This window comes from Lontra canadensis, unplaced genomic scaffold (assembly GCF_010015895.1).
Source record: "Lontra canadensis isolate GAN:19392208 unplaced genomic scaffold, GSC_riverotter_1.0 scaffold125, whole genome shotgun sequence".
In the NCBI taxonomy this organism is placed as follows: domain Eukaryota; kingdom Metazoa; phylum Chordata; class Mammalia; order Carnivora; family Mustelidae; genus Lontra; species Lontra canadensis.
In genome coordinates this window covers 521834-535570 of record NW_022631119.1, presented here as the reverse complement: position 1 = coordinate 535570, position 13737 = coordinate 521834, and the positions used below count along the sequence as shown (strand labels likewise).

At 56.1% G+C, this 13737-nt stretch overlaps 1 protein-coding gene across 1 annotated transcript in view; it reads left to right on the top strand.

The window, feature by feature from the left end:
- The window catches only part of PEPD (peptidase D), a 109077-nt gene that overhangs the window by 37652 nt on the left and 57688 nt on the right, over nucleotides 1-13737 (top strand). The window contains exons 8-9 of the mRNA XM_032841746.1: nucleotides 6079-6154; nucleotides 7072-7118. Of these exons, the coding sequence (XP_032697637.1) occupies nucleotides 6079-6154; nucleotides 7072-7118 (123 nt within the window). The remainder of the gene's footprint in view (nucleotides 1-6078; nucleotides 6155-7071; nucleotides 7119-13737) is intronic.

Sequence of the window (13737 nt, the reverse complement as noted above, 5' to 3'; positions counted from 1 at the left end):
CTTGACCACGGGACATGCAGGGGTGTTGCAGAGGGCCTGGCTTGGCTCTGTGAGAGGCCAGGGTGTAGTGAGGGTGGGGGCCTGAGGCTGTGCAACTGAGCTTCGTCCCCCTCGATGTCCCCCCCCACTCATGTACCCCACCTCCCCGTTAGCCCCTGGGCTGGGGGTGTGCGATTCCTCCTGGGGCCTGTCTGATAGAAGCATGGAGCAGCCTCTCCCAGCACAGAGGATGCTTCCCGCCTTGTTGTTTCTTTGGATGTCATTCATTTCCTCTCTATGACTGCTTTATTGTTTCCCATTCGCTCGAGCAGTGCCTTTTTGATTTCCTGTAAATTCCTCTATAATCATACAGCTCCCCAGAAACACGAGATCATAACTGATCATTTCTCTCCTCGTGCCGGGTATCACAGTTCGAATGTGGAGGTCAAAAGTTGAGGCTGGAGAGCAGGCGTCTCACTTCCATAATTTAGGCTGTGGTTCCTCTCTCCCATTCCGCAGGTGATTAAATCGATCTGGAGTTAGGTTAGGAAATAAAGGGAGATACTTCTGTACTGTCTTCATAGCTCCGTGCCTCGGATCCCGGGGAAGTACGTCGGGAAGCGCCCCAGAAGCACGTCCCCAGTCGCCGTGCGCCTTCTGGGGTTTTAAGTGAGACGGTGTTAAATTGAGTCACACACCGATTTTAGAGCTGTTAATTACAGAGTGAAGGTGTCGTGCGTGTATTAATCAGGCAGCGTGGTAGCATATCTGTTTCTACTTCCCTGCCTTTTCTGTGCCCTGGAGATGGCGAGGTGCGGCTGGTTCCAGGGCAGAAACACGGCAGCATCCTGCGTCCCGGGTAACATGTCCCAATTTAGAAAAGATACGTAGATGATGACCTAGATTCTCGGGGGGTATGTGAAAAGTATTCCAGTCAGGTTGCTTTTTGTCTCCTCAGGAATAGGCATTTAATCCTAAGAAAGCCGAAAGGACAGTGGAGGTCCTAGGGCAGAGTGAGGCCTCGAAGGACCACGTGCCGGAAGGTGGGAGGTGGGCTGTGGGGCATCAGACAGAGAGGAAGGCACGCTGGGCCCCGGGCCGGCACGCTGAGGTGGGCCCCCCGCCCCGCCGTGGTAGCCCGTGTCCGTCTGGCCCACGTCAAGTCTCAAGCACACTTAGCTCACTGCTGAGCGAAGCCGCCATTGTCTTCATGGCTCCGATTTCTTTGAGAGGACTTAGTGATTGAGCCTCCCGACGATAAGTAATTCCAAGTAGCTCTTTCCTTTCTCTCCCTCCTGTTGTGCCGGGATTTTATCTTTTGCGGCACCAGGTCATGGGGTGTGGAAGGAATGGACGTGGGGTCCTGTGGTCTTGACTTCCTGCCCGCCGGCTCCTGCACAACCAGCCCCTCTGCACATTCATCTCCGGGAGAGATGGAATTCCTCTCCCTTCAAATGGATGTTGGTCACCACGGTGGCACTTGGATGCTTAGAGACTGATATTGGATATACTTCATCCTGTCTTGCTACTCTTTTAATCAGTGGAACATTCAAACCTCAGCTAATTAATGTCTTAATCCTGGGTTTAATGCCCAGAGGCAGCTTCGTGACCTATGCATATCGAAGGGGAAAAAACCAGATTGTGTAAATAAATCTCAGCCGAGTCCAGTTTTTGTCATTTCTGGCCTGTTGTAGGGGACTCTGGGCCCCGTGTGGTGGAGGAGCCTACTCCCCCATCCTGCTCACGGGCAGGGCCACCGGCCTGGGGACTCCGCACGACAGCCTGCATTGCCTGCACATGTCAGCCACCTCTTCTTGCTCATCAAAGAGCCTGAGTGTTCTCAGCCCAACCTGTTAACTGCACCTGTGTTGTCCTGTCCCGAGCCTGGGTCCTGTGGTGCCTCTTGGAGGAGGCGGCCTTGATCTGGTCCTGGCGACAGAAGACTTGCAGATAGTATTTCTTACCCCAACCCCACACATTCTGGGGCCAAACGAGGCTGTGGCTGAGTGGGACACTAGGTGGCCCTCGCTCTGGAGGGCCCGGGACAGCACAGGCTGGACCGTGGTGGAATCCTCTTTTTCTTTATCTTTTCATGTCTGGGAGTCATAGAAATAGCCGCATCAGAGTCGGGGCAGTCAATCCTTCCTGAAGATAGGGAGAAACTGCAGAATGCTAGGAAGTCTTGTTATTTTTTACAGTCATCGTAAAAACCGTTTCTGGTGCTTGTGTCCTGGAGAGAACTGGGCCAAGCTGGACGCCTGGGAACTGGGCAAGGCTTAGACCCCAAGGGCCCTGTGGATAATCAGGTGAGCCTGTTCTCAGGGCCTTTAAAGCTTGGATTCATTTGGGCCAGGCCGGTTTTGTTGGAAAACTGCCTTTGTGGCATAATTTGTCCTGGTTTGGGTTGATTTTTTTTTTTTTAACATGACTTAAAAATAAGTCCTCAGTAAACCAGGTAAAGGCCTGGTTTGTCATCTCCCACAAATTCAAATTGGGAAGGAAAGCAGGCCTCAGCATCATTGGTTGGAAGTGCTGGTGTCTCTGATGGGAAGAGAGTGTGGTTTGGGCACCAAGTCTCCTTGGAGGAGAAGCCAATGGCCTGATTTACTGGGCCCCTCTGCAGACCTGGGTGCTCCCGCTGTGGAGAGGGGCCATGGGGAAAGCCTGTGCCGTGGGCTCCTGTAGTTCAGGTCCTGGGGCTGCCTCTTCCTAGCCGTGTGGCTCAGGGCGAGGCAGTGGCTGTGGCAGTCTGTGCTGCTGGAGCCTGTGCAGGCTGTGCCCCTGTCCCATGCAGGGCAGGCCTGGCTGATCGACAACCCACGCTCTCTGCCAAACTCCCCTGGGGTGGGGTGGGGGAAGCCTCTTTTTCTTCTTTGAAAAGAGCCACGAGCTCTCGTTTCTGGAAGTAAGGCGTTTTCCAGCTTTGGTGCAATGACCAGGTACTATTTCCAACCCTGGTTCCTGCGTGTCTGTTTTGGGCCAAGCCCTTGGGGTGAAGCAACACTGCCCCCCAGGACCACAGCCTTTTTAGGAAGAGACTTAAATGTAAGAGTCCCGGGTATGGTAGCTCTCCAAGGATTCCTATAGATTGCCCTGGAAACCTAGGGAAGGGGCTTTGGGGAGCTCCTCCCCCACCTTGAGAAAGGTGTGGTCCAGGTGGGAGCTGGTGGTGAAAGGGGGTGAGCAGAAGAGGTAGGTGGTGGAGACAGGCATGGAAAGGCTCGTGAGTAGTTTTAACTCCAACTGGAGGACATTTAGAGGCCCCCAAAGCTTTTAAGCAAGAAAAAGCCTGGTCGCATTTGCGTTTCCTAAAGATCCCCGGCCACTGCCAGTGAGCACAGAGGCCTGCAGGCAAGAAGAGGCCGGAGAGCTGTCCAGGCTGGAGGCAGTGGGGGCCGGATGGAGAGAAACTGAGGGTCTGAGAGAGGTTGTGGAGGTAGAATTGGAGCCCTTGGTCCTCGCTTGGATGTGGGAGCAACAGATGGATGACAGGGAGGTGTCTGGGAGGGTGCGCAGGTGTCTGTCTGAAGCAGCACGGGTGCGGCGGAGCTGTGGGGTGAGATGGGGGAGTTGGGGTCACACTGAGCTGGAGAGCCTGGGGGGCATGCAGGTGCGGGTACAGCGGAGCGGCTTGTGCCAGTGACTGGGGTTCGGGAGCAGGAAACAGGAGCAGGAAAGGGAGACGGGGCCAGATGATGCAGGGCTCCCCGTGCTGCTTCTTGGCAGTCCCAGAATGCCTCTGGACTTGGCAGCCGAGGGTCCTGCTCCCACATGTTGGTGAGAGGGGGGCTGGCAGGCCGGGGGGCAGTGGTAGGCTGAGGGAGAAGTGGTGGGGGATGAGATGGACGAGAGGTTTGAGATAAAACACAAAAGCAGCTCTTGTTCTCCTCACAAAGCAGAGATGGTAATGGTTTGCCTTCCAGAAATGTGGCAGAGCAGTGGGAGGTAGAGCTTGCCTGGTGGAGGAGGAAGAGGTAAGTGGGTGGTCATGGAGCTCCCAGTAATAGGGGCCGCGTGGGGTCCAAGCCCCGGTGCAGAGCCTGGTCTGCCCCTTCCCTTGTAACACGAATGCGGAGGGGAAGGCTTAGGAGTTCGGAGAGGAGGGGATAGAGATGAGCTCATTCGTCTGCTGAGAAGGGGAGGAGGCCCAGGGAGGGGAGAGATCTTAGGGAGATAAAGCTGAGAGGAGCCCTCCGGCCCTGCGTGTCCCCTTGAAGCTCATGGCAGAGCTGGGACGGTGTCGAGGCCGGTGGGGCTGGTGACTGGGAACTTGCTGTACCATCCGCCCAGTCAAAGATTTGCCTGTGACCCTTGTGGCCCTGGATCATGCTTGCAGTGGGCACAGGTTCTGGCTCATCCCTCGTGGGGGTTTGGCCCAGCCCGTGTAGCTGTGTGGCATAGGGCCTAGGGGTCTGAAATGTTGGCAGGACAAACCAGGGATCTGAGTGGAATAGGGGGGCAGAGGGCTGGGGGTGGGCACAGCCTGGGCCTGGCTCCCCTGTGTTGTTACTCTGGCCATCACTGCATTTGAGAACAGTGACCCACTCTCTGCTTACCAGGGGCTCGGGCCGGGCGGAGCAGGTGGCAGTGGGGAGCGAAGCCCTGGGGGCTGCTTGGTTATCCTGTGAGTGGATTTGGACCTCAGGAGCTGAGCTGCTCATCCCAGTCCTGCCCAGGCTTTGCACCCTCCCCTCCAGGGCCCGGGAAGCAGCTTCCTGTTCTGCTGGTGGGATTGCTCCCAGCCCCCTGGTGGGGAATCAGAGACACCTTCTGATGACAGAGAGCCCAGTGTCAGGCTTCAGGGTCTGCTTCCTCCGGAAAGAAAGGCTGTTCATGTGGAAAAAGTCTCCCTAGGCTGACGGGTTTATCTTTTCCACATTCCCCAGAAGGTTTTACGGTCTTAGAAGGGCGTCACGGTACTGTAAGATGCCTCCGTCACTTCCCTGTGACAGATGGCTGGCTGTCCCAGCTGGATGGTACCATGGAGACGGTGTGAGTCAGCGGCTGGCTCAGGCTGCTTCTGCAAAATCCCCAGAGGTTCGCTGCCATCCTTGGCCTTGGTCAGCCTTCAGGATGCAGACAGCGGCTGGAGGAGACAGTGAACGGGGGTGGGGGGGCGTGCTGGCCTGCCATCGTCAGACACTGGCTTTGCGGATCTGCAGGGTGCACGAGTGTGTTCCCTTCGCGAGAGGGAGAGGCTGTGTGGGAGCGTTGGCGAAGGCATGCCATCTTGTGTAAGGGAAGCAGAGCTGGCCACAGGGCATGCGCCAAGGACACTGGACCCTTAATGACCGGTCACGGCTGCCCCTGAAATGCCCATGCCCTGGAGTTGCTTATCTGAAGTGGAGGTTGAAAATGAATATTTACGTAGCTTCTCTAGCTGAGTCGTACTTGGCAATGAGGTTGATCGCCAAGACCAGAGACCTAACCACATTTGGGCAAATTAACATGAATTCATTATGGGGGCCCCCAGGACCCATCACAATCCAGCTACAGGAGGCACAGTGGAGTCTCGAAGGAGAGCAGGGCGTCTGGGTTGCGCCTGCCTCCCCCACGCAGCCCCCCCCCCCCCGCCCCCCCGCTCCTCTTGCCTGTTCTTAGTCTCCTCCTCTCTGCAGACTGGCTGTTTTCCACATTCTTTCCTGCACTCACGGCTGGAAGTGGCTGCACCACCCACTGTTGCCACCTCCATCCCTGGATCCTGCAGGGGGCCTGACTGGGGTGGGGGAGGATTCCTGGGCTGCCCCAAGAGCAGGTGGGTGGGGTGGGGAGGAGTAGACCTTTTCAGCCTACCAGGCAGAGCCCTGAGAGTCGGCACACTAGATTCGGGTCCAACAGCTTCGCTAGGTAGATTTTATCCCCATTTTATGGTTGGGGAAACTGAGTCTTGGTGAGGCAAGACATGTCTGGCTGCAGAATCTGGGTGTCTTCCAGCACCCCACTGCACACCCCCATGCCTCAGTAGCCTGTCTGGGCCCAACCTGGCCCCGTGCTGCTTCCCAGCCCACACCGAGTGTGGTGGACCCCGCGGTCTCCGTGGGTGGGAGGGGTCCGGCCAGCCCCCATCACTGACTTGCCACTTTGTTCTTCTCTCTAAAGCCGGGTCTTTAAGACGGACATGGAGCTGGAGGTTTTGCGTTATACCAATAAAATCTCCAGCGAGGCCCACCGGGAGGTAAGCTGGGCGCTGTCGTAGCTGGGCTGGGCAGGCAGCAGGGCTCTGAGTGGGGCGGGAGGGCCTCGTTGAGATGGATGGTCCCGCGGCAGCTCCAGTCCCGAGGGCCATGTGAACAGGCAGCAGGTGGTGGCTCTTTTCTCTTCCCCAGTGGGGGCAGGACAGAGACAGCAGAGGCTCTGCCCTAGCCCCTCCCCCAAAGGCACCCACCCTCGGGACATTCCCCAGCAAGAGTTCCCCGCTTCCCGGAGTGTGGGGTTCTCCTTCCTGGCACTCAGGTGGTTCTAGCTCCTTTTAAATGATCTCCCGTCCTTACCTGTGATTCAAGCACAGTGATCACTGCCCTCTGTTTTCCAAAAACAGCCTCTGTCAGGCAGCTCTTCCCCAAACCACCCCACTTCACCTGAGGGGAAGAGCAGACAAGGAGGTGTATTCCTGCAGGACGCCTAGGGTGACTGGGGCAGCCAGGTGCCGGCACAAGTGACAGTCGCAGGGAGACAGACAAGGCTCATGGGTGGGCCACGGTATCTTGCATGAGTTCATCTTCTGCGTGTTCAGCGACAGCCAAACAAAGGAAACCTTTTAGGCTAGGCATTGCTTCCCGAGCATTAAGGATTCACCAGACATCTTGGTGAAATCTTGGCCACTGCCTGAGCCCACCCTGTGGCTTGCTGCCGGGTGCTCATGAGCCCCCAAGTGGAAGCGCTCTGGCATGGTTTAAGTGAACCGTGTGGCTCCTGGAGCTTTAAAACAGTTCGAATTTGTCCCGTGTCTGCACCTCCGCACGCCCAGACCATTCCTTTTTTTTTTTTTTTTAAAGAAGAGTTTCTTTTGAAAACCTGCTATATACATTATTTATAAGGCAGTGTTACTTATCTCCTTAATACAAATGTCTTTGCTTAATATCCATCCTCCAGGTAATGAAGGCCGTAAAAGTGGGAATGAAGGAATATGAGATGGAGAGGTAAGCTGCTGTGTTTCTCTGGGTAATGATTAAAATGTGAAAAATAGTCATCGACGTCCCCAGAGCGGGGACTGGATGGGCGCCATGGGGCAGAGCGGGGACCGTGAGCAGGGCTTGGCGACAGGAGCGGGGCGTCTGTCTCCGGACTGTGGCCACCTCCCTGGCTCTGGGCAGAGTGTTTGACGGTAATGGCCTCTGATGACTTGTTGGGATGGTTTAGTGCCCCATCATTCCACGCTTGGACTTTGTTTCTGCAATTTGCGGGAAACGTTACCAAATAGCTCCTGTCGGGACTCCGAAGGCCGCTGGTGATACAGCATGCCATTTTTATGTGTGGACATCGCCGTTAGGTCGGCTGTGCTTGGACGGCCAGGTCGAGGAATGGTTAAGTGGCTCGTAAAGCTTTCTGGAGAACTCCATTGTCCTCCGGCTCTAATCAGGCTCACAGCGAGCCGCTGCCCGTCTGCCACCTCCAGAACTTCCTGGGGTGGCCCAGCCACAACGGGTGGGGCCCGGTCAGCTCCTCAGCCCCACTCGACTCCGGGGCCCAGGGCTCAGCACGTGCTGCCTGTGGCCTGAGGAAGCCCTGGGGTCACACCCAAATTGCCCCAGTGGCTCACCTCCCACCCAGGTCCTGGGGCAGGAGATCCCCAGTCCAGCATCTCCCCGCAGTGACCGCACCATCTGGAAGCTCTGCGGAGGAGACCACGCAGAAGAGGCTGCCAGTACTAAGAAATGCACATTTGGTCTCTGCCCCCAGTTCCTGGCACAGAGCTTCTAGAACCCTTCGGTGAAAGTGTCTTTATTCACAATAAGGCCCTTTCACTTGCACCTGAGTGACTCTTAGAAGGTGGGGGCTGGTTGCTAGAGACTGGGGGTTGGGACTCTCAGCCCTGCCCTTGAACTCCAGGGGGAGGGGAGAGTGGACAGAGGGGGAGTTCTGAGCACTGACTTGCTCAGCTGTGCCTGCAGAAGGGAACCTCCATAGAAACCGTAAGCAGTGGGAGTGCTGGGAGGGTGGTGGGCCTGGGGGCAGGGCCTAGAGGCTCTCCGTCCCTTCCCCTGTACCTTGCCCTGCGCATCTCATCTCTCTTCTGTTTGGCTTTTCTTGAGTTGTGTCCTTTCTGATAAAGTGGTAATAGTAAGTAAAGCACTTTCCCGAGTTGTGTGAGCCACTCAAGCAGATTATAAACCCAAGGAAGGGATCATGGAAACCCCCAATTTATAACGAGTCAGTCGTAAGTACGGAGCCCTTAACCTTGAGGTCTGTGCTAACTCGGGCAGTTAGCGTCAGAATTAAATTGTAGGATGGCCGGTTGGTGACCACAGAGGATTGGAACATTGCTTGGTTTGGAAAACCCACATGCTTGGTGTCAGAGTGTCGTGTGTACAGAAAAAAAAAACTTTTCCCTTCACCACCACCCCTGTTCTGGGCTGCCCCTTCCTACCTGGCCTTGTAGGAGCTTGGTGCTGCCCCCCTCCCCCACTTTGCAGAGCCCACCTGGGTGCCCTGAGGGACCGCTCTGCCCCACGTGCCCCTCCCAGCCTTTCTGGCCTGCCCACGGTGTCAGTGTGGGGTGAGGGCAAGGTGCAGGGTCAGAGTCGGTCATGGGCACAGTGGGCGTAATGTTTACCATCATGTGGCTTGGGGAGAGCATCTCTTTCAAAGTCTAACCCTGAAAGGAGTCTGGAACAGAGGGCCTCTGTCTTTCTGTCCTCTTACCCTGCGTAGAAAGAGGTTAACATGGCCTCGAGGGCCCTTGTTGCTGTGGTGTCCCGGGAGGGGGCATGGAACAAGAGCTTTGTCAGGGACCCAGCTCTGTCACTCTGGAGGAGGATGGGGACAGGAACACACAGCTGTCCCCGCCTCTGCCTTTACATGGTCTGCTGCTCTGATAGTCCCAGGGTCCTTGTCCCCCACCAGGATCTGGGACAGAGGGAGTTATGCGGGGGCTACCTGAGAGGTGGGCCAGGTAGCAGACCCCCAGATAGGCACTGCCCCACACATCTCTTCCCAGCTGAACTGGCCCATAGCAGGTGCCTCACACAAAAATAACCCAGAAATTAGAGCAGGGCTAGCTTGCCCCAGAGTGGAGCCCTGCCGTCCCCTGCGCGCCGGTGGCCTTGTATCCTCAGCTGCCAGCAGCCTAGCTCTAAAGCCGGTTCCTGGGAGGGGCAGGAGCTACCCTCCCATCCCGGGGTCCAGAGCCTGAGCCCGCCACCGCTGTTGCCCAGCCAGGCCTGAGTGTGAGCTCTGAGCAGGGGCTCTCGGAGCCCCACCGCCAGCTCCCTACTCCCCCATCCAGGGCATGGAGGTTTTTTTTCTCTTTTAATGAGAAATTTCAAATATCCACCACCCCCCCACAAAAAGAAAAAAGGACAGGATAATGAATCTCGAAGTCCCCACCAGGGTTTTCACTTCATCTTGTTTTGTCATCATATTTAAAACCAAGCCCCAGATGTCGTGTTGGTTCAGCTGTCAGACTGGCAGCAGGCGCCTTAGTCAAGGAGGCTCGCCCTTTACAAACCCACCACGTCATCCTCACTTCTAACCAAATTAACAGTAATTCCTTAACCTTGTCGATGCCCAGTCCACGCCAGTCTCTCTGTGTGGGATCCAGAGCCTACACATTGAGCTGTCCTGTCGCACGAAGGGGTCTTTGTTTCGCTGAGCTGTGGGGACATAATCCCTTAGTCTTCAAACCGCTCAGCGCCCCCCGCCCTCCATCCCCTGGTCCCACGGCTGCCTCCTCTGTGGATCAGGAGAATCGAGACTGAATCTCACGCCAGGGCCACCCTGAGGGTGCCGAAGGGCGTTACTTTGGCTTGACGGGTGTGTGTACTGTTGTGCGCCTCCTGTATGCCCTGCCTCCCATGGCTGGCTGTAGGAGGTACGCAAGGAAAGCAGGAACCTTCCTGGGGTGCATGCTTGGAGGTTGTGGACGGCGCTGAGGAAAAGCTGAGGCAGAGAAGATGAGAACAAAAACGGAGTCTGTTCCTGAAGGACAGGTGGGCAGGGTGACCTGGGGAGCAGACAGTGTCACCTCCAAAGGCAGTGGGAAGATGGTTGTTCTGGGACATCTTGGGGTGTACCTGGCCAGATTTGACAAGGGCGCTCCCTATGGCCAGGGCCAGCTGAAGCCCGCAGGACAACGGCAGTGGTGAGCAGGGGGCTGACTTCTCTGTCCTGAGCTTTCCTCCCCATGGGCGAGTTTCTCTGTCACTGCCCGGGTGGCTCTGTGACACAGTTCTGTGGTCTGCGTCCTTGGGAGGCTGGAGGCTTCTTGAAGTCATATCTCCTTTATGTACAGTGTCTGCCCCACGGTTGGAGTCAAGAAGTACGTGTCTGTGGGTTGGCTGGATGGATGGGAGACAGAGGGAAATGTCCTGAGCTATTTTTTGCTGTCCTCTATGCTGCCATGAGCTTTTAGAATTCTTTTCTTAACTAGGTGGGGAGTATAAAGTCTCCTCTAGAGCTGGTGTTGTTTCCCGTGGGCTGTGACCCTTGTCACGCAGGCTGGACCAATGCCCGGGAAGGCCCAGGACGGCCAGACTCCTCTGCAGGCTGCTGACCCAGGGGGGTCAAAAGAGCATCTCTAGAACCTACTGGGTGTTCTGCCAGGAGCACAGCTGGCACCAGCCCCCCAGGGGGACACAGGGCAAGGAGAGCAGGGACTCCTGTGTGTCCGGATGAGGCAGGATGGGAGCAGAGGACAAGAGGCCGAGATGGGGCTGATTTTTCTCAAAAAAAGGGCACAACATCAAGGCAGCAGTGCTCAGACTCTAGTCCTAAGCCTCGGGGTTTTTTGTTGTTTTATTATCAAAGGCTTGTTGTACACTCTTGAGGGCATGTTGAAAGAAAAAAGAGGGGTGCCTGGGTGGCTCAGTGGGTTAAGCCTCTGCCTTTGGCTCAGATCATGATCTCAGGGTCCTGGGATCAAGGCCCGCATTGGGCTCTCTGCTCAGCGGGGAGCCTGCTTCCCCCTCTCTCTCTACTGTGCTGCTCTGTCCCAGGCAGCGGCCCACACTGGCCCACACTGGTGGCCTCCCGTTCTCTTCCAGTCCTGCATGAGCAAAGCGCTCGCCCAGCTATGCTGCGTGCAGGGCCTGTTGCCTTTCCTGCCCTCTGGCTGGATGGAGCGATGCACCTCCTGGGTGTGTGGTGTGCCCACTGAGTCAGGGCTGGGGGCGGGCCGCTCGAGGGCCCAGGGGGTGGGGTCTTCTCCCCTGACCCTGAGTGCCCACGCATGTGTGTGCACACACACTATCCACTGACACCACACACGTACACACACACAGAGATACCACACACCCATACACGCCATAGACACACACAGATACCGCTGACACTGCACACACAAACACACACATGCTGTCCACTGACACCACACAGGTACATACACACAGAGACACTGCACACCCACACACACCACAGACACACACAGATACCACTGATGCTGTGCATGCGTGTGCACACACACACACACTGTCCACTGACACTACACACATACACACACACAGAGACACTGCACACCCACAAACACCACAGACACACATAGATACCATGACGCTGCACACACACACACACACACACACACTGTCCACTGACACCACACACGTACACACACGGAGAGACACTGCACACCCACACACACCACAGACACACACAGATACCATGACGCTGCACACACACACACACTGTCCACTGACACCACACATGGGGGTATAGCTCAGTGGTAGAGCATTTGACTGCACTGACACTACACACATACACAGAGAGACACCGCACACCCACACATACCACAGACACTGCACGCATACACACAACCCCACAGACATACCACATACACACACCCCCACCCCCACAGACATATGCTCCCATAGACACACCATAGACATATGCACACAGATACCCTGAAGACTTACCACACACACACACACACCCTATAGACATACCACATACTACACACAAATACCCACACACACCACAGAGACACCTTCCACTGATGCTACACACACACACACCACAGACACTGCCCACTGACATAACACACATACCATGCATACACATATACCATTTAAATGCACACCCCATGAACTCACACACCACATGGACACACAATACCATGCACACACCACACACATCATACACTGCCTGTATGCACCACCATATACCCCACATGTACTGTACACACACAACACACACTTGGAGACACACCTACCACGTACCACACTCACATACCATAGAGCTATATTCCACACATGCACACACCACACCTACACACACAGCACTCACATACCATATACACACTCACACCCACACACACACGCGCACACCATGTAAGCTGTGGGCTGTGGGGTCAGGTAGATGATCTTTCCATCCCAGGGAACAAGTTGCAAAACCCTTGCTATGTTGTTAAAGCCATTTTTAAAAATATTTTTTGAGGATTAAAACATTTCAGTCCAGTGAGGATAACTGGAAGATGGGAGAGTTTATAGGAAACCCCACAACACAAGCCTACTGCCTTGTGGAGATTATGGCTATAGAAAGCACAGGCCACTGACACAGACGAGCTGCTTTTTCCTGTCCCGTCCCCCAACACAAGCTCTCGGCCTCACCCGACACAGTTGACCCCTGAGCTCATCCCTTGCTCCCAGCTCCCCCACAGTTCCCCCAGGTCCCCCGGCCCCCAGATGATGGGACTGGCTTCCCCATACATCTATGGGGGCTGCATTTCCAGGTCTCGGGAGACCACTGACCCTTCCCAGATTCGCTCCCTTTGTCTATCCCTCCCTGGTGCGCTGTAATCACCTATGGCCCATCCCTCAGGAGCCTGGGCTGGCGTGCCCCCCTCTGGCTCTGGGTCTTGCCCAGGGCTCTCCCTGCCTGGCATGCTGGGCGTGGTGGTGAGACATGACCCTGTATGGCTCTGGCCATGCCTCTCATGGGGCATGCAGAGGATGGTGACGGATGTCACCAAAAGGCCCATATTTTCGTCCTTCCAGGAGGTTCTAAAGATGTGTGGCTTTCAGTCACCTGGGAGTGGTCTGACCTAGTGTGCCCTCGGCCTAGGCATCAGTGAGGCCACCCTCAGTTTACCTTACCCGATGAAGGCACTGGAGTTTTGCTTGGGGCCTTTGGGGCAGGGGTGGGTCCAGACAGCCTCTGACCCTGAGCTCCACGGGTGAGAATGGACATGATGGGCCTTCTCCTTGGGCCTGGTCACTGCCATGGGCAGTGTCCTTTCCCCTCCGCAGACATCCTCTGTCTGTTGGCCACCTTGAGAGATGAAGCCACAGTGTGGCTTGATCAAAAGGGCCCGCTGAGACCCCAGGTCCGGGTGTGGCAGAGCCTGCTCTTTGCCTTGTGTTGTGAGGCTGATGCGGGTTTCCTGCCAGCGCTTCCTCGGCTGTCGGAGGCCGGCCACACACGGCCTACCACGAGAGGGGTCAGGAAACCCTCTTCTTTTGGCTCCCCCTCAGGAAGGCAGCCCATGAACACCACATCCAGCCGGCCGCACCTCAGTGAGCTGAGCCCTTTCCGAGAGCCAGGGCCACCTGGGAAAGATGATTCCTCGGTGTTCAGAGCCTGCCGTGCCTCCTCCTGGACCGTCCCTTA